The following is a 24,162-nucleotide window of genomic DNA, read 5'->3' on the forward strand; positions in this document are numbered from 1 at the left end:
GAGAAACAAAACCCAGTATGTCTGTTGAGTTTGATGGCTGGGCAGCTCTTCATTTCCCCAGCAATCAAAGGTTCTTGGTGGTTTTGGGAAGTCATGAGAGCATCTTCCCAGGGCTGGAGAGGGAATTTTTGCAAGGGCAAGCGGTGACAGGATGGGGGGTGGGTTTAAGTTGAAAGAGGGGAGATGGAGATGGGATATTGGGAAGGAATTGCTGGCTGGGAGGGTGGGCAGGCCCTGGCCCAGGTTGCGCAGAGAAGCTGTGGCTGCCCCTGGATCCCTGGGAAGTGCTTGGAGCACCCTGGGCTGGTGGGAGGTGTCCCTGCCCATGGCAGGGGTGGCACTGGATGGGCTTTGAGGTCCCTTCCAACCCAAACCATTCCAGGATTCTCCAGCCCATCACACAGGGAGGGAAAGGCTGCCGAGTGATGCTGGAGCTGATGTCCATGTGCACCAATTCCCATGATCCAAGCCAAGGCTGTGTCACCTGCTGGGCCCTCGGGGTGTTGTTTCCTCCTCCACCATCTCCATGGCTCCAGGGACATTCCCAGCTCTCATCCCCCCCAGTTGCCCTGGCAGTGAAAATGTCCATTTTCTGCCTGTCTTGGAAATTTTTCCTGTGTTGCCCCCACCAGTGGAAGCTGGAGGAACATCCCAGGACACCCAGATGTTTGGGCAGTCACTCAAATAAAACCATTAACCGTTTTGGGGAGGTAAAGGGCTGTTTTTAGCACCTGCATTTGCCCAGGGCAGGAATTTGTGACAGCTGCCAGGGGACTTTCCCAAGGAGTTTCCCCCCCAGACCTTGTCTCCTGAAATGCACAACTGTCGAGGGTGCTCCTGCTCTGAGAATGTCAGATTGTGCTGCACCAAGTGAATCCCAAGCAGGGGGTTTGTAATCTCGTTGTGCAGAGATCCGGCTTCATTAATAAACATGATCTTGTGAACGCCGCTCCCGCCCAAAGGCGATGAAGGAGCCAATTTGTTTGCCATCAAATCCTGATCCTGCTGCAAGTCAATCTTCCTTGCTGCCCTTCCAGCTCACAGGCAGCACGTGGGGGGGGGTGGGATTCCTGCCTGGAATATTCCTGGCAATGTGCCCAAGGAAGGGTGGGCAGTGCTGGGAGGAGGAACATCCCAGCTCTGGGTCTGGAGCCTTTGGAGCCCTTCCCGTGGCTGATCATTGTCATCCCTGCTTTTGAAAGGCTTTACAACTCCCTGACAGGAGGGGGGAGCCGGGGGGGGTCGGGCTCTGCTCCCAGGGAACAGGGACAGGAGGAGAGGGAACAGCCTCCAGGTGTGCCAGGGGAGGCTCAGGTGGGACAGCAGCAGGAATTTCTCCATGGAAAGGGTTCTCCAGCCCATGGTGGGTGGGCTGAGCACAGCCCTCAAATCCCTTAATTCCAGTCTCACTTCTCACTGATCCAGTAATGTTTCTGCATTTCAGTTTGTGGTTTCCAGGTTCTTTCTGTTTCTAGGAAAACAAAAGACTGGGGGAAAAGACCTTTTGAGTTTTAGATGTTCTGGAAAGGAATAAAATACCCAACTAACTGATTCTGCTTTAAAAGTCATTAAAATGTTCCAATGGAGAGAAGTGGAGGATCTATAATTATTACACTGGCAGGGGTTATTTTTCCTACTCTCGTTAGAATCTCCTTTCAAACTAATAACATCCTTCCTGCCAAATGAGATCCTCTTCCACTACCCTAATGTTTTTGCTGTAAGGAGAAACCCAGTCTTTGCAGTTGCAGTGGAGGCCAATGCCCACATTCCTGATGGGCACAGACACTCCTCCAGCTCTGGACACATCCCAGCTCCCATCAGTGCCCCAGCGAGGGCAAAGGAGGGACCCACCTGATGGGACCCCCAGCACCATCCCAGGGGGAGGTTTGGTGGTTTCCCACGGGGTTTGGCTCTTGGCTCTTGGTGTTCCCCTGGGGAGCAGCTTGGACACCCACCTGGGCCTGATCCCGCTGATGCTGCACGTGGGAGCACTGTCAGGAGCCCCAGGGCTGGCTGAGCTCACTGCTGGCTTTGTTCTGTCCCCAGCACTGCAAATCCCAGTCCCTGCTGCAGCCAGCCCTGCTCTCTGCAGCTCCCTGCCAGCACTGGGATATCAGCTCCCAAATAACCCTCACCTCATGCTATGGAAAACAGTCAGGGACAGTCACGTGCTCCTGGAAATGCCTTTTCCTCTCCCAGCGCTTCTTGCTGTGGGAAATACTCGCAGTGCTGTAAATCTGCTCTGCCTGGCTCTGAGGGACATCAGGAGCTGTCGCTGAAAGCCCTGAGTGACCCTTCCAGGTAAATCCTGGCTGCTCCTCAGCAGCCAGGCCCGGGTCTAGCCCAGGGATCCTCCATCCATCTCTGTCCACCCAAGGTCCCTGCCATGGACCTGCTTCCTCAGTCCTGCTCCAGCAACCCAGGCTCCAATCCATGGACTGCTTCCTCTCCATCAGTCTGGGGTCCAGGCCAGGAACTCCTTCCTCAGTCCTGCTCCATCCATCAGGGATCCACACCCGGCCCCGCTCCATCCATCAGGGATCCACACCCGGCCCCGCTCCATCCATCAGGGATCCACACCCAGCCCCGCTCCATCCATCAGGGATCCACACCCCAGCCCCGCTCCATCCATCAGGGATCCACGCCCGGCCCCGCTCCATCCATCAGGGATCCACACCCAGCCCGGCTCCATCCATCAGGGATCCACACCCCGGCCCCGCTCCATCCATCAGGGATCCACACCCAGCCCTGTTCCATCCATCAGGGATCCACCCCCGGCCCCGCTCCATCCATCAGGGATCCACGCCCGGCCCCGCTCCATCCATCAGGGATCCACACCCGGCCCCGCTCCATCCATCAGGGATCCACACCCGGCCCCGCTCCCTGCATCCCGCGGGAACTGCAGCTCGGTGAGCACTCGCTCCCGGCCAGGAGCGAGCAAAGGCACCTTTTCCCTGCTGGAAAGACGTGCCAGCAGCGCATTTGGGAGCGGTTCAGTCCCGGTCCTGGCAGTGGTTGCAGTGGAGCTCTGCTACCACCTGCAGGGCTCCTGCCAGGCTGCTGTCCCGAACGCCCTGAGGGCAGAGCAAGGGAGGCTTTAGCTGGCCCTTGGTTAACTCCCAAAGGCAAAGCCCAGCTGCTCCCAGCCGAGGGTCACGCACATCACAGGCAGCTTCCCGAATCCCTCTGACCTGGTTCTAATAAGACACGAGCACCAGGAATCCAAGGAAACGTTTTATTGATGCCCAGCAAAGCAAACACCAGTCCCACAAACGGCATGGAACAAATAACAGCCTGGCTCTGCCCCTGGCAGGAGGCACCTTCCAGCTCCGGGACCCCCCAGAACCCTCCAGCTGCAGAACCCTCCACCTCCGGACCATCCCGGACCCTCCAGCTCCGGAATCCTCTTGCTCCAGGACTTTCCACCTCCAGGACCCTCCAGGGCACCTGAGCTTCCTGTATCCCCCGATTTCCTGGGACCACCAGCATGTCCCAGCCAAGTCCTTTTCCTTCCCGTCTCCAGGGACGGACACCGGCAGGACCGAGAGTCGAGGAACAGCCCCCCTGCAGGAGCTGTCCCGCGCTCAGGAGGGTTTTGGGAGCCACAGGCTGCCTTCCCGAGGAGCTTCCCTGCCAGAACTGCGTGCCCCGCTCCCCGCGGCTGTTCCTGGGCGGCTCAGGACAGAGCTCACCCTGCTGCTCACACGGAGCAGTGATGGGCACGAGGTGCTGCCACTCCGGCAGCAGCTCCATCGTCCCCTCATCCATCGGGGATCCAGGGCGATGCCGAGGGTGGATGGGAACAGCCGTGCTCCCAAGAGGAAGTTTTCCTGGCTCAGAGCCGGAGTGGCACCACGAGGGTCCCGGAGGGGGTTTTCCCGAGCCCTCAACCACGAGCCCATCCCATCCCCGCCGCCTGCCCGCACCGCCAATTCCCAAGGGAAGGCGCTGCCGCGGCGCAGACTCCAGATAAACTGGAATGGAAATGACTGAAAGCAAATCCCGTGCCTGCTCCGGCGGCAGAGCCGATGCCGGCGCCCACCTGCCGGCGTTATCCCTGGGAACTGGGGAGAGAGGGAGGGACAAGAGGAGCACAGGGCGAGAGCGCAGTTACCGATCCGATTCGACTGGAAATCACCGGTCCCTTTACCCACCTCCTGCCCGCCCCCCGCATCCCACCCCACATCCCACTCCTCCATCCCGCATCCCACATCCCACCCCCTGCATCCTGCATCTCATAAGCCATATCCAGCCCCTCACATCCCACCCCCTGCACCCCACATCCCACATCCCAATCCTGCATCCCCCATCCCGCATCCCACATCCCACCCCCCACATCCCCGGGTCCCTGCTGCGGGCAGTGATCCCAGTGGGAAGGACCCCAGCCCATGGTGCTCCCCAGGGTGACCCCCCGGCCCATCCACCCTCCCGGGGCGGGCTCAGGTCCCTCGGGATTCCCCGGCTCTTCCCACGTGTTGCAGCATCACAGGCAGGAGCCGATCCCGCTCCCCTGCACTCTGGAGCTGCTCCAAAGCCTGTGCAGCACCGGGGGCAGGATCCAGGATTCCCTCCTGCTCCTCCGTCGCTGCCCCGTGTCAATCCCCCGCCGGATCCCGGAGAAACCCCGCCGTGTCATTATTATTCACCACAGTCTCGTCAGCTTTTATCCCCCGGCACTGACCTTCTGATAGCGAGTTAAGCCTACAGAAATAGCATTTGTAATTAATCTATTTCCATAAGATTAGCATGTCAAATGTCACCGGGATACATGTGAGATCCCTCCGGAGCCTCAGATCCTTTTGTCCAAACGGTTTAAGCCCGTGCCAGTCTCATCAGGGAGCAAACGGGGGCAGGGGGGCTCCCCCAGGACCCCTCCCCGGCACGGAATCACCGGCTGGGGCTGGAGCTGCCAAATCCCTCCCGCTGCTCCGGCGTGGACGGGGCCAAAGAGCTGCTGGGGCCGAGGGGCAGCCCCTGCCCGGCCGAGGGGAGCGGGCACGGCCCCCCTGCCCCGCTCCCGTCCCCACCGTGCCAGCCCCGGCACTGCGGGGGGAGGCGATGGCACCGCCGGCCTCCCCCCTGCCCGCCGAGGCACCCTTTAAAAAGCAGCAGCGCGGTGATGCCGGGGCATCTGCAGGGACTGACGGCATCTCCCTCCCACACCAGAACAGCGTGTGCAAAGTCCTTCTCACCTGGAAGGAAAATCCTGTCTCGCTCCAGCACAAGAACATTTTGCAAGTTTGATGCTGTGAATTCTCCTGGGGGTTGTCACAAAACACCCCAAATGCCCCCAGGGCTCTGCTCTCACTCTCTGGAACTCTCTGCTCATCACAACTTTGCAGTTCAGCTCAGCCACAGCTTCTCTGCCCAACCTGTGCCAGGGCCTACCCACCCTCCCAGCCAGCAATTCCTTCCCAATCTCCCATCTCTCCCTGCCCTCTGGCAGTGGGAAGCCATTCCCTGTGTCCTGTCCCTCCAGGCCTTGTCCCCAGTCCCTCTCCAGCTCTCCTGGAGCCCCTTTAGGCCCTGCAAGGGGCTCTCAGGTCTCCCTGGAGCCTTCTCTTCTCCAGGGGAACCCCCCAGCTCTCCCAGCCTGGCTCCAGAGCAGAGGGGCTCCAGCCCTGGCAGCATCTCCAGGGCCTCCTCTGGACAAGGTGATGGAAGTTTTCTTTTGTAATAAGAGAAAAACTCATCTGTTTACTAAGCACAATTTTCCTCCCTCTCAAAAATGTCCACCTTTAATCAAGTTCTCTGTTGAGTGAGAAGGCCCCTTCTTCTTTACTGATTAAAAATTAGAACTTTCATTAATTAAATTTAATAATTGAAAAGCAATTTTAAAAGGATATTCCTCAAATAAGATTATTTATTTCTTTTCCTCCTGCAGAACAGAGTCTGTTTTCTGTCTTCAGATCCCCCCTGAAGGTGATTCACTGGAGGAAATGCTCCCTCTCATGGCAGGAGGGGGGTGATCAACAAGCCTGGGTTCTGTCCCCTCAGCACAGCCCTGGGGGCCCCTCACCCAGCCTTGGGCACCCACCAGCAACAGCTTTCCCCCCCTGTACCCCACCCTGCTATTGCCCCTGCCCAAATCCCCCGTGTCCATCCCTTTGGTTCCTCCCTGAACATCCCAGGGCAACCCCTGTGCAATCCCACATCCCATCCCCAGCCTGTCCCTGCCCCAGGGCTGTCCCAGAGCTGTCCAGGGTGGTGCAGACCCCCCTGCTCCCTCCCAGGGGGTCCCCAAGGTGGGGGGGACTCGGGGCTCAGCCCCAGCTGCTCCCTGGGCTGTTACTGCCCAGGGACCCCACAACTCCTGGGACCACCAGAGCCACTGGAAATGCCACTCCCTCCATCCCCAGTGCTCCCAGGTCCCCGCTGGGCTGTCCCAGGGGAAGCCCCCAGAGCTGGGCCCCGGGGGTGGGTGCTGTGCTGGCACTGAGCACAGCTGGCTCCACGTGCCCCACATCCCCCCGTGTCACAGCTCATCCTACAGCGTCTCCAGGGAGCATTAAAATGCTTTCCCCCCCATTTCCTCACTCTGTCTCTCTCTCTGCTGCTGGAAATCCGGGCTGACACTGTGCAGTGGGGGCTGTCACTTGGAATCAGAGCGGCTGGGCTGGCTCTCACCCGGCGATGATGTGAGAGCAGATAATGTGAGAGCAGATACAACAGTATGATAGCCCTGGGGAGGGAGGAGCCCTGGGAAGGCACAGAGGGACACAGAACCAGCTCACTGGACACTTCCAGGATTAACTGAGGGCTCTTCTTCTCCACATCCTCCCAGCAGCTTTTTAGGAACAACACTCAGTCAGACTCTGTTGGCTTCAAATACTCCTGTGGGGTCAATATTTGGGGGTTGCTGTGCAGGGCCATTGAGGCTGGGGGGTTGTGGGGCAGGTGGGGGGTCCTGCCAGCCCCAATCCCACCTGTCAGAGCCAGGGAGGGCAACAGCACCTCCTCATCCCCAGCAGCACATCTGGCTCTTGAGGGAGCCCCTGGCAGCCTTCCTGAGGATTTGGGATGGCCACGGAATGGGGATGGAGCATCTAAACCTTCCCTACTCACCTGAGGAGACAGTCGTGCAAATTTTGGGATGGGTTTGGGAAAAGCCAGCTTTGAGCCACAAATCCACCAGACCAGGTCGCTCCAAAGCCCGTCCAGCCTGACCTTGAACCCTTCCAGGGACGGGCACTTCCTGGCTGGATTCACCCTGTCAAAGGCACTATTGGAAACCCTGCAGGGATTCCTGGGAATTAGAGAAACTCCTGCAAATATTCATTGCACCTCGGGCATGGGATGGCCACAGGAAGGGTTTTGGGAAGGAAGGATGCTTTGTCCCCTCTCCCAGAAGCCAAGATGAGGCACCACAGGGACCAGGCCCCACAGGGACCACCCTGCTCCCCTTTCACCCCTCCCCTCCTTCCCATTCCCACCCTGCCAGTGAGGGGAACCCAAATCCAGTCTCCTCGGTCTGGATGCATCCAGCCTGCAGAACCTCCCTGTCCCAGGATTTCCCCATCCTTCACTGGATTTATTATTTTCACAGCTTCCTCCCTGCCCTGGGTGAGGACTTGGGAGAACAATAATAAAATAAAAAAGTCTGTGTTTGTTTCTAGTTGGGCATCAGCCTGAGCTGAATTAGTTCAGTCTGAATCACCACAAACCCTTTGGGAAATTCAGGGGAAATTTAAAAAGTGTTATTATCTCCAGCTCTCCAAATTAATCTGCACTAGTAGGTAAAGTACTTTTTCATTTAGGATTTAAAATAAACAGGGAGGCAGAGAAAGCTCAGCACATGCCTTGTGTATGCACAGGCGCATCTCCAAACCTTCCATGGGATTTCCAGGGCCAGGGGGGTGGAACAGAAGCTCAAATAGAAGTAGAGACTCTGGCACAGGTTGCCCAGAGAAGCTGTGGCTGCCCCTGGATCCCTGGAAGTGTCCAAGGCCAGGTTGGATGGGGTTTGGAGCAAGCTGAGATGGTGGAAGGTGCCTGGGCCACTGAGGAGCCTCTTGGCCTGAGATAGTGGTGACACCTCATCTCCCAGGGAACGAGGGACAGGACAAGAGGAAGTGGCCTCAAGTTGCACCAGGGGAGGCTTAGAATGGATATCAGGAAAATTTCTACCTGGAAAGGTTGTCCAGCCCTGGCACAGCTGCCCAGGGCAGGGGGGAATCCCCAACCCTGGAGGGATTCCAAAGCCCTGTGGATGTGGCACTTGGGGACATGGGGCAGGGGTGGCCTTGGCAGTGCTGGGTTAACTCCAAAACCTTGGAGGGTTTTTCCAACTTAAATGATTCCATGATTCCATGATTCCAGGACAGGGGGATCCACCATCAGTGCCCACGGACTCGAGGGAGAACTCGCCGAGCGAGTGTGGTGTTGGCTGTGTTTGATAAACTCACAGCAGCAGGAATTTCTGCCTGGAAAGGGTGGTCAGGCCCTGGCAGGGGCTGCCCAGGGAGGTTTGGAGTGCCCAGCCCTGGAGGTGTCCAAGGCAGGCCTGGCCGTGGCACTCAGTGCTCTGGGCTGGGGACAAGGTGGGGATGGGCACAGGGGGATCCATGGGCTGGGAGGGCTTTTCCAGCCTCAGGGATTCAGGGATACCCTGGGGCGGGGGCTCTGGGAGGGACACGGCCCCCCGTGCCGCCCGTGCGCGGTCCGACAGTGACACCCAGTGCCCGCCAGCCCCGCTGCAGCTCCCGCTCCCCCAGCGCCGGGAATCACGAGGGAAGGAGCGGCTTTCCATTTCCCCAGAGCAGCCCGGGACAGCAATCCTGCCTGGAGCCCCTGGGCACCGATGGTGGATCCCCCAAGGCACAGTCAGGGCTGGGGAAGGTGCTCGGAGCCTCGAGGGTCCAACCTCTGGGGGGTTCCTGTGGGCACACAGACCCATCCTGGCTGGCACAGCACCTTCGAGGCACAGGATGTGTCTCCCTCAGGGAAAGTGTTTGAAGGTGTGAATAGAAGGGGTAAAAACCTCTCCTTGAGTGCCCAGAATAAACCACTGAAGGGCTGCTTTTGGGTTGCTAACAGGGCAATGCAGGGCCTGTATCTGACCTCAAACAGGCACCTCCTTGTCCTCTTGGGTTATAAACCGCAAAATATCCCCTAAAAGTGCAATTTGAATGTCTCTGTACAGCAGGAGCTGGACACAGCACAGTCTGCTTGCCCCCTCCAGCAGCCAAGGTCCCTGTGGATCCATCTGGGATGCAGCAGCTCCCTGAGGGATTTGTGCAACACAGCTCACCACGGTCTGCTCAGCTGCAGCTGCCCTGAGCCAAAGGGAGGGGAGAGGGGGAGGGAGAATATTTTATACTCATGTTCATATCTTTTTACACTCTCATATTCTCAGACAGGCACCCAAACCACCCCTGAGCTTCAGGTTGCTCCAGCCTGGCCTTGGACACTTCCAGGGATCCGGGGGCAGCCACAGCTCTGGGCAGCCTCACCCCCAGTGCTGCAGGTCCAGCCTGGAGGGGCATGGCCCAGGCAGGGACAGCTGGAAAGCCAGGTTTATCCATCCCACTCATCCCAGTTCCCAGCCTCAGGCTCTCTTCCCGTGGGTTTTTAACAGTGATGCTGCCACAAAGGGCCGGGAGCGCTGGGAAATCCACCTGCTGTTACACAGGGCACGTCCCATGCCCTGCAGGGCGTTATCAGCTGCCGGATTTTATCATCAGGCTCCCCGCACTCAGCCTGGGCCTCCCCAGAGCAGCCAGGGGATCCCGATGGGAACGGCATCCAGTGCCGTGCTGTCCCTGGTGCTGCAGCACGGGGACTCCAGCCCCGGAACGTGCTTTGACTTCTGGGAGGTGTTTATAGAAATAATCGCCTGACCGATGGATTTTTTACTCTGATCCATCCCTGGAAGTGTCCCAGGCCAGGCTGGATGGGGTTTGGAGCAACCTGGTCCAGTGGAACGTGTCCCTGCCCACGGCAGGGGGGTTGGAATTAGGGTTTCAGGCTGGTTTAGGGGAGAGGCTGAAGGGGGCTGAGCCCAGTTTTATGGATATAAAATGCACCTGAAGCCTCAGTCATCCGTCCCTGTCTGTCTCAGGGAGGAACAGATGGAGGTATTTCCCTAAGCATCCTCAACAAAAACTTAATATCTTCAAATTCCTAATCTATGCATTGCCAGGAACTGCAGGAGGAGCTGAAGTGTTTGCTTTGCTCTGCTCCCAGCACGGAGAAATGCTGGGGCCGCCAGGGCATGCTGGAATCCCCCATCCATCAGCTCCAAAGCAGCCGCTGTGTGGAAGCAGGACCATGGGAGACCACAGCCAGCCCACCCTTCAGGCAGGGAGGGGGAGGAGAGGGGCAGGAGGAGTATCTGATGTCATGTTCATACTCCTTCCCCTCAAAGCCTCAGGCACCCTGAGCTTCGGGCTCTGCTGCACCTGCTGTGGGAGCCACAGAATTCCAGCCTCAACACCCCCTGCTCTTCCAGGTTTGAGCTCGTCCCTGCTCTGCTCACAGCCCTGAAAACCCTGGGAATCAATATGTTCGTGGATCCCACTGGGATACCCACGCACAGGCAGCCTCTCCGCTGGCTGGCACATTCCTTGGAACCTTGTGCTGATGGATGGCAAGGAGAGTGTGGTGCCTCCCTTGGGACACAGGGAGAGGGATGTCAGAGCACTTCCCACTCTGTCCCAGCAGTGCCCCTGCTGCCCAACGGCAGCTGAGCAGCATGGGGGGTTCCTTCAGTCCCCCCAGGAATCTTCAGCCACACCTTGGGTAATGCACAGGGATCTCCTGGCTCTGCTTTGTCCATCACGGGGGAGGCTCTGCCAGGCTCTTGTAAATTGTAAATAGTCCCTCTCCATGTTTCCTGTAGCTCCTTCAGGTCCTGGAAGGCCACAATCAGGTCACCCCAAAGCTTCTGCTCTCCAGGCTGGACAATCCCAGGTCTCCCAGCCTTTCCTCAGTGTGGATACGTCCCACTCTGCAGGGCAATAATCCACCTAACTTATGGAAATGCATTAATTGTAAATTAAAGCAGTGTGTGGGTTAAAAAAAAAAAAAAAAAAAGGAGATTTGATCATAAACTGCCTGGAAAAACAAGAGGGACAAGGGCCAGGAAGCATGGAGGTGTGGCAGGGATGGAGGTGGGAGCCCCACGACCAACCATCAGACAAGTCAGTTTTTCCCCAGGTTTATTTACTAAATGGTTTCACATTCAATGAAATAGTTACAACAAATACTTACAGAGCACAAAAGCAACACCTTGGGAACTACCAAAGACCCCAAAACACCTCACAGTTCTTTTCCTGTGGGACTCAAATGCCACTTTTGTAAACGAGAACAAAGTCAGGACGTTGCTGCTAAAGAAAAGAAGAGATGTCCAGGTAAAAACACGTGCACAAACCACAGGGATCAGGTTTCACTCCCAAGCAAAGCCCTCTGGGCAAGTCCGAGTACAATTTGGTATTCTCTGTACAGTTATTAAATCCTGCTAAAAATCCTTGGGTTTAAAATACAGCACAGCTCATAAGGCAAAAAACCAGGAATTATCATCCAGTTCTCTGCGTTTCAGGTCAAGAGAAAGAATTTAAGGCAAGTTTGGGCGTTTTGCATTGTTTCATACAGTGAATGGGGACTTACAGATGGGAAACTCATGGGAAGAACACGGTACCTCCCAGAAAAAAACCTGTTTGGAACGTGGACTGGACACATTTACCCCTCTAGAAATTCCAAGTAGGCTTCCTGAAAGGAAAGCATTTGTAGGAAGAGAGACTGTCAAGCAGCTTAGAAATGAGTATCTCAAAAAAAGCAGAAGTTGAGGAGCTGTATGTACACACATAAACTCATTGCAACCCGGTGTAAAGTGCTCTACAGATACATGGAGAGAGTCAGAACTGGAACTGGATGATAATTTGGAGTTGTTGTGACATCTTAGTTGAAGGTCCTTAATTTTTAACCTGCAGAGAGACATTCCCATGAGATTATTGATGTTTAAAAGCAGATTTTACACTGACTGTTGAGTCTGATCCTCCCCTACCCAAAGCACTTCAGTGACAGGACAAGCAGCACCTGGATGGGGAATAGAGATGGCATGATTTCAAGGGACACGATTCCCTAGGAACTGCCCCTGGCAGAGGGTGGAATGAGAGGGGCTTTAAGGTCCCTTCCAACCCACAGCATTCCGGGATTTACCATTCCCACTGCCTGGGGAACGAGCATAAAACATTTTGCAGTTTTAAGTGCTTTGAACTCTGTGATTGAAAGGTGTTTGTACAAATAACCACCTGACCCATGGATTTTTTATTCTGATCCATCCCTGGAAGTGTCCAAGGCCAGGCTGGATGGGGCTTGGAGCACCCTGGGCTGGTGGAAGGTGTCCCTGCCCATGGCAGGGGGTGGATGGGCTTTAAGGTCCCTCCAAGCCAAACCATTCCCTGATTCCATGATTCCTTCTCCTCCCCACACACAAACATGCAAATACAGCCATGCAGCTCCTCATGCCCTACCAAGAGATGCCCTGGAATAATTAAATCAGGTTATTATTGCTATAACTGGAATCCTTAGTGGGTTAAATCAACAATTTCAGCATTTTCAATGCAGTTTACCTTATTTACATTTAAAGTCCTGCTTGATTCTACCAAATCTGAAGCAGACCTGCAGGATTCTATAGTCTGTGCAAACACCTGTTCTTTATGAGCAGTGTTTTACGGTCAAACACCCTCCCTGACCGGCTCAATCCGAGTGTTCAGGGTGGAAGCACAGGACCAGCACTGCTTCCCTGGCTGCAGCCAGCTCCACAGGAACTCAGCAGAAATCCAGAGCACTCAACACCCCCCAGCTCAGCAGAATTATAAAGAAATGGCTTTTAAAGCAACTATTTCAAATATTATTGCACTGTCAAAAATAATACTACATGGGCTTGAAAACCAGGGGGAAACAAACATTAATTTAACATGTTACAGCAAAGGGAGAGGGACTCTGGAGGCAGAAAAACTCCTCAGTACCAGGCCTGGCAACAGCCAGACAGACAGCAACACAAATCCAAGGTAGCTGTGATCAGAGGACAACCCAAAATAGTCTAAATTAGCTAAAATTCTACTTTAATTCTATTTTAAATAAAGGTTCTAACTCCCAGCGTTGGTTCCTATCTCTCTGCCCCAATTTCCACAGAGTTTTGGGCTGTCCCACACTGGGGTTAATCCCAGGGGTGACCTTTGGCCTCAGCAGGACACAGGTTTGGGAGGAGCCCTGGGCTTCTACCTCACTGCACTGGTGCTGAAGGCAAAGCTGTGGGAAGAACCAGAGCTGGGATCTCCCTGTTTGTGAGAATGGGAACAATAAACACAGATCTGAAATAAAACCCCACTCAAGTAGCCAGTGAAGAGCTCGTGGTGTGATCCAGGACAGTTCCGTAGGCATGGGTGGACGGAGCAAAGGGGAAACCAAAGCACTGGAACAACCCAAACATGCTTTATGCACTGAAACCAGGAGCAGCCCCCCTGTGAACCCCACATTTAGCACCATTTGTAGATGGGAACACTCTGAGAAAGCAGATCATACATTCTTTAAGAAAGGAGGTCCCAGGGAACACGGGCACGAGTGCGCTCGGGGGCGGGATGGGACGGGCTGGGCTCGAGGGGTTGTTGTGGATCATGCTGGGAATGCTGCTGCTGGGGTTTTTCCTTGCATTCCAACCGAAAACACACAGCAAGATGAAGTCAGGCCATCTAGCAGTCATTTCTCCACAGAAAGAAAACAGGAGGGAAAGTTAAAAATGCGATTTCTCGTCATCAGACCCAAAAACGCCACGGAGAGGCAAGAAACTTGCCCTGTAAATGTCCCTAAGGAGTTCCTAATGATCCTCCCAGCCCTCCTACCGGTGAGCAGGTAACAAAGGAGAGTGTACAGGCAACATCCTATGGCATTTATTATTTACAAACCTTGAGATACAGAAACAAGGCAGCCCTTGAGTTACTGGTCATAAAAAACCCATGAAGCACTGGCGCTTTCTCCACGTGCAGCCACAGCCAGGCACCACTCGGCAAACCCTGCACTCACACACACACTCACACAGCTCTCACCCCGAGCACAGTAAACTTCATATTCCAGAGGAGGCAGGAGGAAGAGAGGAAAGCTCTAGAAAGGGTTAGATGGACGAGTTTCCAACCGGATCCCGGGCACGGACAGCACTCCCCAAACCCCACTGCCACCAACAGGGGGCCAGCTGAGCCCCGCCGGTGGAGCAGCTCTCCACTCCTCTGCTGCTGCAAGAACAAAGGCCAATTATGGGAAGAAAACAAGTGCTCATTTTAATCCCAACCTCGGCACGTTCCTCAGGCGCAGCCCGGGGCCCCGCAGGGACTGTGTGCAAGCAGAGCCAGCTCGGTCCCGCCATCGGTGAGGTCCGTGGGGCCCCGCCCCGCTCAGAGCGCGGCCAGGCCGAAGTTGCAGCGGCAGTACATCATCCCCGCTGAGTCCAGCCACGTGTCCGAGATGGGGTCGTACTTCTGCACCGTGTTCAGGTAGGAGGAGCCCGAGTGCCCCCCCACCACGTACAGGTAGTTATCGATCACCGCCGCCCCCACCCCTGCGGGGGAAACACACCGTGAGCCAGGGCTGGCACCGGCACCGCGATCCCGACAGAGCCACCCGCCCTCCACCCGAACAGGGAGCCCTCACAGCCTCTCCTCTGGGCTGTCCTTGGAGAAAATGGGTGAGGAGCCCTTTCAGCCCAGGTCTGACAGCCCTTTTTTACTGCTCTCGTGCCCCTTCCTATGATAAAACAATGTTCTTCTGTCCCTTGGCAGGGGGGCAGAAGAGACTGGAGAGCAGAATCATGAAATAGCCTGAGCTGGAAGGGACCCCCAAGGACCATCCAGTCCAAGCCCTGGCCCTGCCCAGGACACCCCAACAATCCCCCCTGTGCCCCAGAGGATCATCCCAACCCTCCTGGAGCTCTGGCAGCCTTGGGGCTGTGCCCACTGCCCTGGGGAGCCTGTTCAGTGCCAACCACCCTCTGGGGGAAGAGCCTTGTCCTGAGATCCACCCTGAGCCTGCCCTGGCACAGCTCCAGCCCTTCCAGGGTCCTGTCCCTGCTCACAGGGAGCAGAGACTGAGCTGCCCCTTGGGAGGAGCTGCAGCTGCACCACAGAGATGCACCACTGAGTGTCCCCATCAGGTACAGCAGTGCAGTGACCACAACTGCTGAAACTTCCTCAAAAACAGTGAAAATGCAGGAGGTAGAATAGAAATATTACTCCACATTATTTTTGCCACAGCTCAGTATTAATGAGCTGGCCTTAGAGATAAAAAATGATTCTTTCCCAGAGCTGACTAAGTGACCTTCACCCCCAGATGAAGTGCAGTGCTCTGCAGACGTTAACTGCAGGTTCTGTCAGCTCAGACAGGTCATTCCCAACAGGACACCTGAGCTCCCTCTGCATGTCCCACCTGTCCTGGGCTCCTTCATGGGCCGGCACACCGTCCACTGGTTCTGGTGGGGGTCGTATCTCTCGATGCTGGACAGGTGGGACACCCCGTTGTGCCCCCCCACCACGAAGATGAAGCCCAGCATGACCCCCACGCCGAAGTTGATCCGTTTGTCGGCCATGGAGGCCACGTTCTCCCAGGAGTTCTTGCTCGGGTCGTAGCGCTCCATGCTGGGGAGACAAACACAGCCTGTGAGCCCCTCGGGCACTCTGGGGACAGGGGACTGCCCTCCAGGAACCTGCAGCACTCACAGCCACAGCCCTGCCAAGCACAGGAAGAATGAAACACAAAGTGCTTGAGCTGGTGGAAAATGCCCTGGTGCAGTTGTTGTGTAGCACCAACAGACTGTGTGTTACCACCTCGGAAGCATTAATCCCACCCCAGGGTCCTCCCACCACCAGAGCAGGTGGAGGGTCCCAACAGTGTTGTCAAAAACCAGTTTTAACAGATTTTTATAACATTTCCAGTCTAAGTTTGGACTCAATGATCTCAGAGGAGTTTTCCCACCTAAATGATCCCATAATATTTCCCCCTGACACAGTGACTGCAGCTCAGCCTCTCTGATGTCCACGTGCCACTATCCTGGACCTTCAGGTCACACCCTGAAACCCACCAAGCTCCCTCAGGGCTGAAAGCTCTTTCTAGGATGTCTGGTGCTAATTTTTTAAAAAATCAATTCATGGAAAACTGAACACAATGCAGATCCAGAATGCATCTATTTGGGGAACACAGCAAATCAGAAACTTCCTTGAGGTTTGCCTGAAAATAACATTCAGAGAGGACAGTGGAGAGTGTATTTATATTCCTCAGGAAAAGCAATAAAGAAGCTGCTGATCGAACACTGAGGGTAGTAGAGGGAATGAATGGAAATGAAATGTCATCATTATTAATTTTTGTGATCACTGGAGCTGTACAGATGGTCAGTCATTAACACACTTGCGGCACTGAGTTGTTCCCTGTCCAAGTGCAGCTCCAAAAGCACAACAGGGCAGAAAAAAAGGGGAGAGAAGATCATCAGCAGCACAGAGTTGGGAGAAAAGGTGGTTAACTACCCAGCACTGAGCTTGGTTTAATGCCAGAGCTTGTAGGAGCCTGGGGCCTGCATGGCAACGTGTAGGATTCACTCCCTGAATAATTTAATAACTCAAATTATTCACAGAATCACAGAATATCCTGAGTTGGAAGGGACCCACTGCCCTGGGGAGCCTGTTCAGTGCCAAGCACCCCCTGGGGGAAGAGCCCTGTCCCGGGCAGCGCAGCAGGTACCTGTTCATGTGGGCGGGCCCGTAGCCCCCGATGGCGTAGATCATCCCGTCCAGCACGGCGGCCGCGAAGCAGCTGCGCGTCTTGTTCATGGGTGCCACCGGCTGCCACTCCTTGCCCTTGGGCAGGTACTTCTCCACGGAGCGCAGGTAGGACTGCCCGTCGTAGCCGCCCAGCGCGTACAGCTCCCCGGCCAGCACCGCCACGCCCAGCGTGCTGCGGCTCTCGAACATCCTCTCCAGGGAGCTCCACGTGTTGGTGTCGGGGTCCCAGCACTCCACGGAGCTCTCGTGCTTCCTGTAGCTGATGCCCTGGCACACGTGCGTGGCGATGCCGCCCACCACGTAGATCTTCTGCTCCAGCGCGCAGATCCCGAACTCGTAGCGCGGGATGCTCAGCGGGGCCAGGCCGATCCACGAGTCGTTCTGCGGGAAGTACATCTCCATGCTGGAATGGGAAAACAGGAACAGTGAGAACACCAATGGAGCCATCCCAGGGGAAGTACATCTCATCTCCATGCTGGAATGGGAAAACAGGAACAGTGAGAACACCAATGGAGCCATCCCAGGGGAAGTACATCTCATCTCCATGCTGGAATGGGAAAACAGGGATCACGTGAGAACACCCAGTTGGAACCATCCCGGGGGAAGTACATCTCATCTCCATGCTGGAATGGGAAAACAGGGAGCACGTGAGAACACCCATGGAGCCATCCCGGGGGAAGTACATCTCATCTCCATGCTGGAATGGGAAAACAGGGATCACATGGGAAAACCCAACTGGAGCCATCCCAGGGGAAGTACATCTCCATGCTGGAACAGGAAAACAGGGAGCACGTGGGAACACCCAGCTAAAAACCCAAGGGATGAGAAGGGTAAGTTTAAAACAGAAAAAAAAGAACAGCCACCAAGATCAAAGAGAGAAGAGAAAATTAGAGAGGAGGAGACACATTCTATATTTATGTACAAATATGCACTTGGAAAGTATAATGTGCAGTTTTATGAACACATATTTCAGGTGCGCTCTATAATTTAAACAGAACGTTGGTGTAGAACAAATCTGTCTTTAAAATGCTGTTTATTGCATTTCCTTTTAATTATACTCAGTGTTAGAACACGGTGGGTTGAGCCTGCTCTATATAAAGTCTAGGCAATCCTCCTAAATAGTTTAATTAATAAATGACTTCAATAATTAAGAGGCTCTCCAGTAGAGAGGAAATATGAACCATCCAAGAGCATGAGGCCCCTGGAGAGCTGACAGGCACTAAAAACCCAGAAGCAGGAGCTGCTGAAACACCAGGCTGGTGTTAGAGAATATAGACTAAATATATTCTCAGTAATTTTGTTATGAAGAAGCAAAAAAGAAATCAAAATATTCCAAATTATGCTGCTATGTAACCCTGTTAAAATCACTTAAGAGGCTGGGGGAGAAGCAGAGCTGCAGAGTATCAGAGGACAAGTTTATTCACTCAAACAGATTTTTTTAATGAAGCACAAAACCCCCTTTATTTTTTAAATCTATAGACCTAACATCTAGTTTAATGTTGGACCCCATAAATTAATTGAAGAAACTTTAAAAACTAAATGATTTTGACAACATCTCTGAGCACAGAGGAAAGGAACATATGGCCTTTTCCAGGCTTTTAAGAGTATATTCATATCTGCAAATCTGGAACTATCATGGAAAAGAGTATCTTGGAGTAAATGAACATCCCAGAATCCAGCTGGGGAACCAGTTCAGGCAGTCCCTGAGCACAGGGAACATTCACGGAGCTGATAAGGGCACCCAACATCAAAGCACTTGTGTGTATGTATGTATGTAGGTATATATTTGTATATATGTACATAAGCAGATCCACAGACAGTTTAACTCCCAGGTCTGGAAATGTTAATGCCATGTCAAAGCAAACCCAGCCACACCAGTCTGGGGAAGCAAAGCCATTCTCCTCTGTGTTACAATCCTTCTGCTCCCATGATGAGCCTCAGGGGTCTCCCCAGGGATGGAACAGGAGGTTCCTTCTGGAATCCAAGGAACACAGATGGGCACCTACCTGTTCCTGCCAGCACAGGCAGGGACACCTACAGACTAAAATCAGGATTGTATCGTGATCAAGAACCCCTTCACAGAATCCCTGAGGCTGAAAAAGCCCTCCCAGCCCATGGATCCCCCTGTGCCCGATGCCCACCTTGTCCCCAGCCCAGAGCACTGAGTGCCACGGCCAGGCCTGCCTTGGACACCTCCAGGGCTGGGCACTCCAAACCTCCCTGGGCAGCCCCTGCCAGGGCCTGACCACCCTTTCCAGGCAGAAATTCCTGCTGCTGTCCCACCTGAGCCTCCCCTGGCACAGCCTGGAGGCCGTTCCCTCTCCTCCTGTCCCTGTTCCCTGGGAGCAGAGCCCAACCCCCCTGGCTCCCCCCTCCTGTCAGGGAGTTGTCCCCCTGACCCTCCTTTTCTTCTCCTTTGCTGTCCTCTGAATAAATCTGTGTAAATTCCAAGGATTTTTGAGTTATCAGGAAGCCTATTTGTCATATATTAAGTTAATTTTTATGAATTTTTTTTGAATAATAATAAATGATGGGAAAATCAGGTAAAATGAAAATACCTGAAATGATAAAGAACCAACACACAAACTTCAATTAACCACATTATTAACTCAATCAGCAGAATGAAAATGATTCCACAGTTATGTGTGTTGGCACAAGCAAAACCCTGCAGCGCTTCAGATTACTCATGAAATATAAAAGCATTTTGAATTGTCCTTGTGCTTGTTAAAAAAACCAACACTCTGCTTAAGAGTTCTTATGAAGGAAAACAGCAACTACACCCTGCAAACATGAGGCCTTTTCCAGCCTCGATGGCTCTGAAATCACAGCTGTCCAAGGAGTGATTTACCCTGACCTGAGGTGATCACGGTCACACATGGCCACTGTCCCCTTGGGCATTCCTTACCCTTCCAGGCAGGCAAAGAGCCCTGGGGTGACCACAGCCCCATGGCCACCCCTCCATCTATGCATTCCTTACTCTCCAGGCAGGTGAAGAGCCCTGGGGTGACCACAGCCATCCCTCCATCTATGCCTTCCTTACCTCTCCAGGCAGGCAGAGCCCTGGGGTGACCACAGCCCCATGGCCACCCCTCCCTGTGTGCACTCCTTACCCTTCCAGGCAGGCGAAGAGCCCGGCCTTGCCCCCCACGGCACAGAGCACTTTGGGGGCGCAGCGGGGCCGCGTCATCAGCATGGTCTGGTGGGACAGTCTGTGCTCGGGCATGAAGTGGTACTTGAGGGCCTCGTTGAGCAGGTGCTTGCAGGTGTGGTCGTCGCGGATGAGGTGGTTGGCCTCGTAGAGGCGCGTGAGGAACTTGACGCTGAGCAGGGGCAGGCGCACGCAGTGCAGCAGCTGCGCCAGGTGCTTCTGGCGCTCCCGCACGTCGTACTTGATCCAGGCCTCGAGCGCGTAGAACACGCTCTCCTCCGTCACCACGTTGAGGCAGTCGTTGGACACGATCTCGTCCAGCTCGGCGTGCGTCAGCTCCAGGAACTCCTCGGTCTGGCACACGTCCTCGAAGTTCTGGCAGATGTACTTGCTGGCCGCCAGGTACAGGTCGTGGCAGCCGTAGGTCTCGGCGAAGCGCGAGATGCCGATGCAGTTGCCGGGGTCCAGCTGGCTCTCCAGGAAGGCGCAGCACTCCTTGACCACCAGCTTCACCTGCAGCAGGTTGGCGGCGGGCAGCAGCGACTCCACGGTGTCCTGGGAGATGAAGACGGTGCCGGTGTAGGCGTACTCCACGATGGCCTGCAGCGCCGCCTCGGCCACGCACTGGAACTCCACCTCGGCGTTCTCCTTCTCCGACAGGTTGCCGGTGAACATGGCCTTGAAGTAGGGGCTGATGCTGGCCAGCACCACCTTGTGCGCGTGGATCTTGGCGTCGCCCACGCGCAGCACGACGTCGCACAGCTCGCGGTGCTGCCGCAGCACGTTGAGGCCCTGCAGCAGCTGCTCCGAGTGCAGCGGGGCCAGCTTGGCCAGCAGGTACGGCGGGGACGACGGGTCCATCTGCGGCAGGACACACGGTCACTGGGCTGCACCCAACACACACAGCATCTAACCAGTGCCACCATCCTTGCCTTGAAATGGCCAGATCTGTTAATCCCCAGCTCACCTCCTCAACCCTCACGTGCGATGCTGTTTCATGCCAGTTAAATCCAGTTAAATTCAAATGTTCATTAATAGTCTGTGCCAGATCCATCTCTACATCAAAAAACAACCCAACTATCACTTGTTTTTGTTCTGGAATCAAATGCCTGTTATCTGACACAGGGACTGCGTGACAGGATCTGCTGGGGCAGCCTCAGTTTTGGGTACTACCATATCAGCAAGATTTAAAGCTGCTGGAGGGTGTCCAAAGGAGGGACATGAGGATGGTGAAGGGGCTGGAGGGGCCATACAAGGAGCAGCTGGGGGCACTTGGGTTGTTCAGCTGGAGGAGAGGAGACTGAGAGCAGAGCTCAGCGGGGTCTGCAGCTCCTCCCGAGGGGCAGCTCAGTCTCTGCTCCCTGTGAGCAGGGACAGGACCCTGGAAGGGCTGGAGCTGTGCCAGGGAGGGTCAGGTTGGATCTCAGGACAAGGCTCTTCCCCCAGAGGGTGGTTGGCACTGAACAGGCTCCCCAGGGCAGTGGGCACAGCCCCAAGGCTGCCAGAGCTCCAGGAGGGTTTGGATGATCCTCTGGGGCACAGGGTGGGATTGTTGGGGTGTCCTGGGCAGGGACAGGGGTTGCACTGGATGATCCCTGTGGGTCCATTCCAGTTCAGGATATTCCATGGCTCTACATCAGGGATTTGAGAGAACTGAACAGTAACTATAATAAAAATAAATAAAGAGATAACTAAAGAATAGAACTGGCTTATTTTAGCCTGAGTGTTTAAAGTTCTAAAACTCCTTTGTGCAGCTCAACTCCTGCCTGCTCAGTGCTCCTGGGGAGCAGCCCAGCCCTGCTGTGCCTCCCTCTCCCAGGCTGTAGCAGGGCCCAGCTCTCCATTCCCATCCCATCCCATTCCTTCCCTTCAAACCAGCCCCACAGAGCCTGGGGGGCAGGAAAAGCAGGAGCAGAGGCTCCTGTGCTCTGGATGCACAGAGGAGCTCAGCAGAGCCTTACCCTCCTTCCCAGAGGTTCCACTGCACACTTGGACACCTGCTCTCACTGCAGCAGCATCACAGTTCCACCTGGAGCAGCAGCTCTTCGTTCAGCCCCATCCCTGCACAGAGGGGGAGGAGGGGACGTGTCAGCTCCTGGACCACGAGAAACAAGCCCACTGTCCCCCCCCAGCCCTCACTGAACAGCTGATTTCACGGCAATCTGAGAAGTGATCTCCAAGCTCTCACTCCTTTCATCTCAACAATAAGTTCATCATTTTTAGAGCTCCTTAACTGACACCTCCCTTGCAGGGAGCCCACTTAGGAGTGCTTCATCTGAAAGAACAAAAGGAGTTGCCAAGGTTTAAATGCAGAGCATAAAGCACTGACAGGGAAGTGAAGGATCACAGGTAGGGAGGGAAACCTCCTACCCGTGGAAAGATACAGAAGGTCTCCTATTATAGCTCTGCACTAGAAAAAAATAACTGAAAGAAAGTATTTTAAGCACACCTGTAAAAGGCATGATAATATACAATGTTTTCCCTATCAGAGTTTTGCAGCACAAATTTTGCAGGGAGTATTAAAAAAAATAAATTTAAAAAAAAGAAAAGCTGTTCAGCAGCTAAAACACTTTATTTCCCCCTTGTATCTGTGTTCTGGTCAGAACTTGGCTGCACAAACACAGACACATGGCAGGCAGAAGGAATGGTCACGGCTCAGCTTTATAACCATATAATTATAAACAGCTATATTTAAGTTTCTCTACAGCAACAGAAGTTTTTGCAGCACCCTGGCAGAAGCTCTCTCCCCCCCTGCACACCCACAGCACAGTCTGCTCAGCAAGAACCAGCAGCTGGAACACGGCCCAGCCCTGGGCTGCACCCCAGGGCAGGGGTTTGTGCTCCCAGCTCCCATCAGCGGCCACCACGGGGCTCTGCGCTCTCACATCCTCCCAGGCTGGGCTCAAAACTCATCCTGAACAGCAAGTTATGGGAAATAAGGAGGTTCCCCGGCAGAGCCGGCTCGCTGAGGGATCTCTCTCTGCCAAAAGGCCGTGTGTGTGCAGAGCAGGAACCAGCAGGGACAGCTCCGGGCACTTCTGTGCCCCGCGGGGGAATTTCGGTGCCTGCCAAGCCCCGATTTGGAGCCCGGAATTCCCGGGGCAGCGAAGCCACTGGGCTGGTTCTGGGAGTCCCGAGACAGCACAAACCTCACCCACCGCCTGAGAGCCGGGCTGGGTTCGGGTCCAACACCTCGCAAAAACCGGCAAGAAATCAAAGAGCAAGCGCCTCGCTCACGGAGCTGACGCTGTCCGTGTGTTCGTGCCCAGCGCTGGTGACAAATCCAGCCCAGCCTGCCCGGGGCCGAGGGAGCGGGGCTGGGACAGTCCCTGCGGGGGGAGCGGGCTGGGAGCACCCAGGGGAGCTGTCGCCCACGGCAGGGGGTGGAACGGGACGGGACTCGAGCCCCTTCCAACCCAAACCGCTCCGGGATTCCCGGGCCCCGCCGCTGCCCGCCCACATGGGGGGCTCCCCGGGCGGGTCCCTCGAGCGCCCCAGGCCGCTCCCGCTGCCCCCCGCGCCAGGAGGCGGCCTGCCCGCTGCACCGCGGGTCCCCGGAGCTCCATCCCGGTGATTTGTCCCGGTGCTCTCTCCCGGTCCCACCTGTCCCCCCTGTCCCACTGTCCCGGACCTCTCTCCCTGTTCCCCCTGTCCCAGAGCTCACCCCCGTGCTCTCCCGTCAGTTCTCTCCCCCGTCCCGGTCTCTCCCGTCAGCTCTCCTCCCAGTCCCCGTCCTGCTCTCCCCGTCCCGGAGCTCTCCCCCGTCCTCGTCAGCTCTCTCCCCGTCCCGGAGCTCTCCCCCCGTCCCGGAGCTCTCCCCCCGTCCCGGTTCCCTCTCCCTGTCCCTCCTTTCCCACCTGTCCCGGCCCGGCCCGGCCGCGGCACCGCTCGCTCCGCTCTGCACCGCCCGCGACGTCACTTCCGCCCGGCCCGCCTGGCCAATCAGCGGCCGGGGCGCCGCTCACACCCACCTCCGCCCCTGCCCGGCCGGGACCACTCGCACCCCGCGCGGGGGGGGCTCACCGCTGCTTCGTTTCCCCGCCGCTCCCCAGCGCGGCCTCGTCCCCTCTGCTCCCTCAAGACCGCTCTGCGCTCCCTCATCTGCGTAGTCTCTCCCCTATTCATCCTGGAATCGCGGTGAGGAGAGGGTGCGGGGATATGTGCGTGTCCCCCCCCCGGTTGGCCGGGAGTGGTGCGCTCCACGCCGGCGCCGTGTGCGGCGCCCCCTGGCGACGGCGGCGTTGCCGGGCG

At 55.6% G+C, this 24,162-nt stretch overlaps 1 protein-coding gene across 2 annotated transcripts; it reads right to left on the reverse strand.

Moving 5' to 3' along the window:
* Nucleotides 1–11,142: 11,142 nt before the first annotated feature.
* Nucleotides 11,143–23,832, reverse strand: KLHL28 (kelch like family member 28). 2 transcript variants are annotated; one of them, XM_050335725.1, is made up of 6 exons: nt 23,769–23,832; nt 21,873–21,972; nt 19,874–20,772; nt 16,723–17,166; nt 15,418–15,626; nt 11,143–14,554 (listed from the first exon to the last, which is right to left on the reverse strand). In XM_050335725.1, the coding sequence occupies exons 3-6, from the start codon at nt 20,770–20,772 to the stop codon at nt 14,391–14,393; spliced, it is 1,716 nt and encodes a 571-aa protein (XP_050191682.1). In that variant the 5' UTR covers nt 21,873–21,972; nt 23,769–23,832; the 3' UTR covers nt 11,143–14,390. The 2 variants fall into 2 exon arrangements, with proteins under 2 accessions (XP_050191682.1, XP_050191681.1); XM_050335724.1 differs by lacking the exon at nt 23,769–23,832 and having other exon boundaries at nt 21,873–23,129.
* Between the last annotated feature and the right edge of the window lie 330 nt (nt 23,833–24,162).

Source organism: Myiozetetes cayanensis, unplaced genomic scaffold (assembly GCF_022539395.1).
Source record: "Myiozetetes cayanensis isolate MyiCay16 unplaced genomic scaffold, myiCay2020 scf6-25, whole genome shotgun sequence".
NCBI classification, from domain to species: domain Eukaryota; kingdom Metazoa; phylum Chordata; class Aves; order Passeriformes; family Tyrannidae; genus Myiozetetes; species Myiozetetes cayanensis.

Bases quoted from the DNA above. Each gene is read 5' to 3' on its own strand.
- KLHL28 (XM_050335725.1), bottom strand. From the start codon at position 20,772: ATGGACCCGTCGTCCCCGCCGTACCTGCTGGCCAAGCTGGCCCCGCTG. The intron at 17,167-19,873 runs GTAAGGAGTGCA...TTCCCATTCCAG, and splicing joins CTCTTCGCCTGCCTGGAAGG to CATGGAGATGTACTTCCCGC. The intron at 14,555-15,417 runs GTGGGACATGCA...TTTCCCCCGCAG, and splicing joins CATGAAGGAGCCCAGGACAG to GGGTGGGGGCGGCGGTGATC.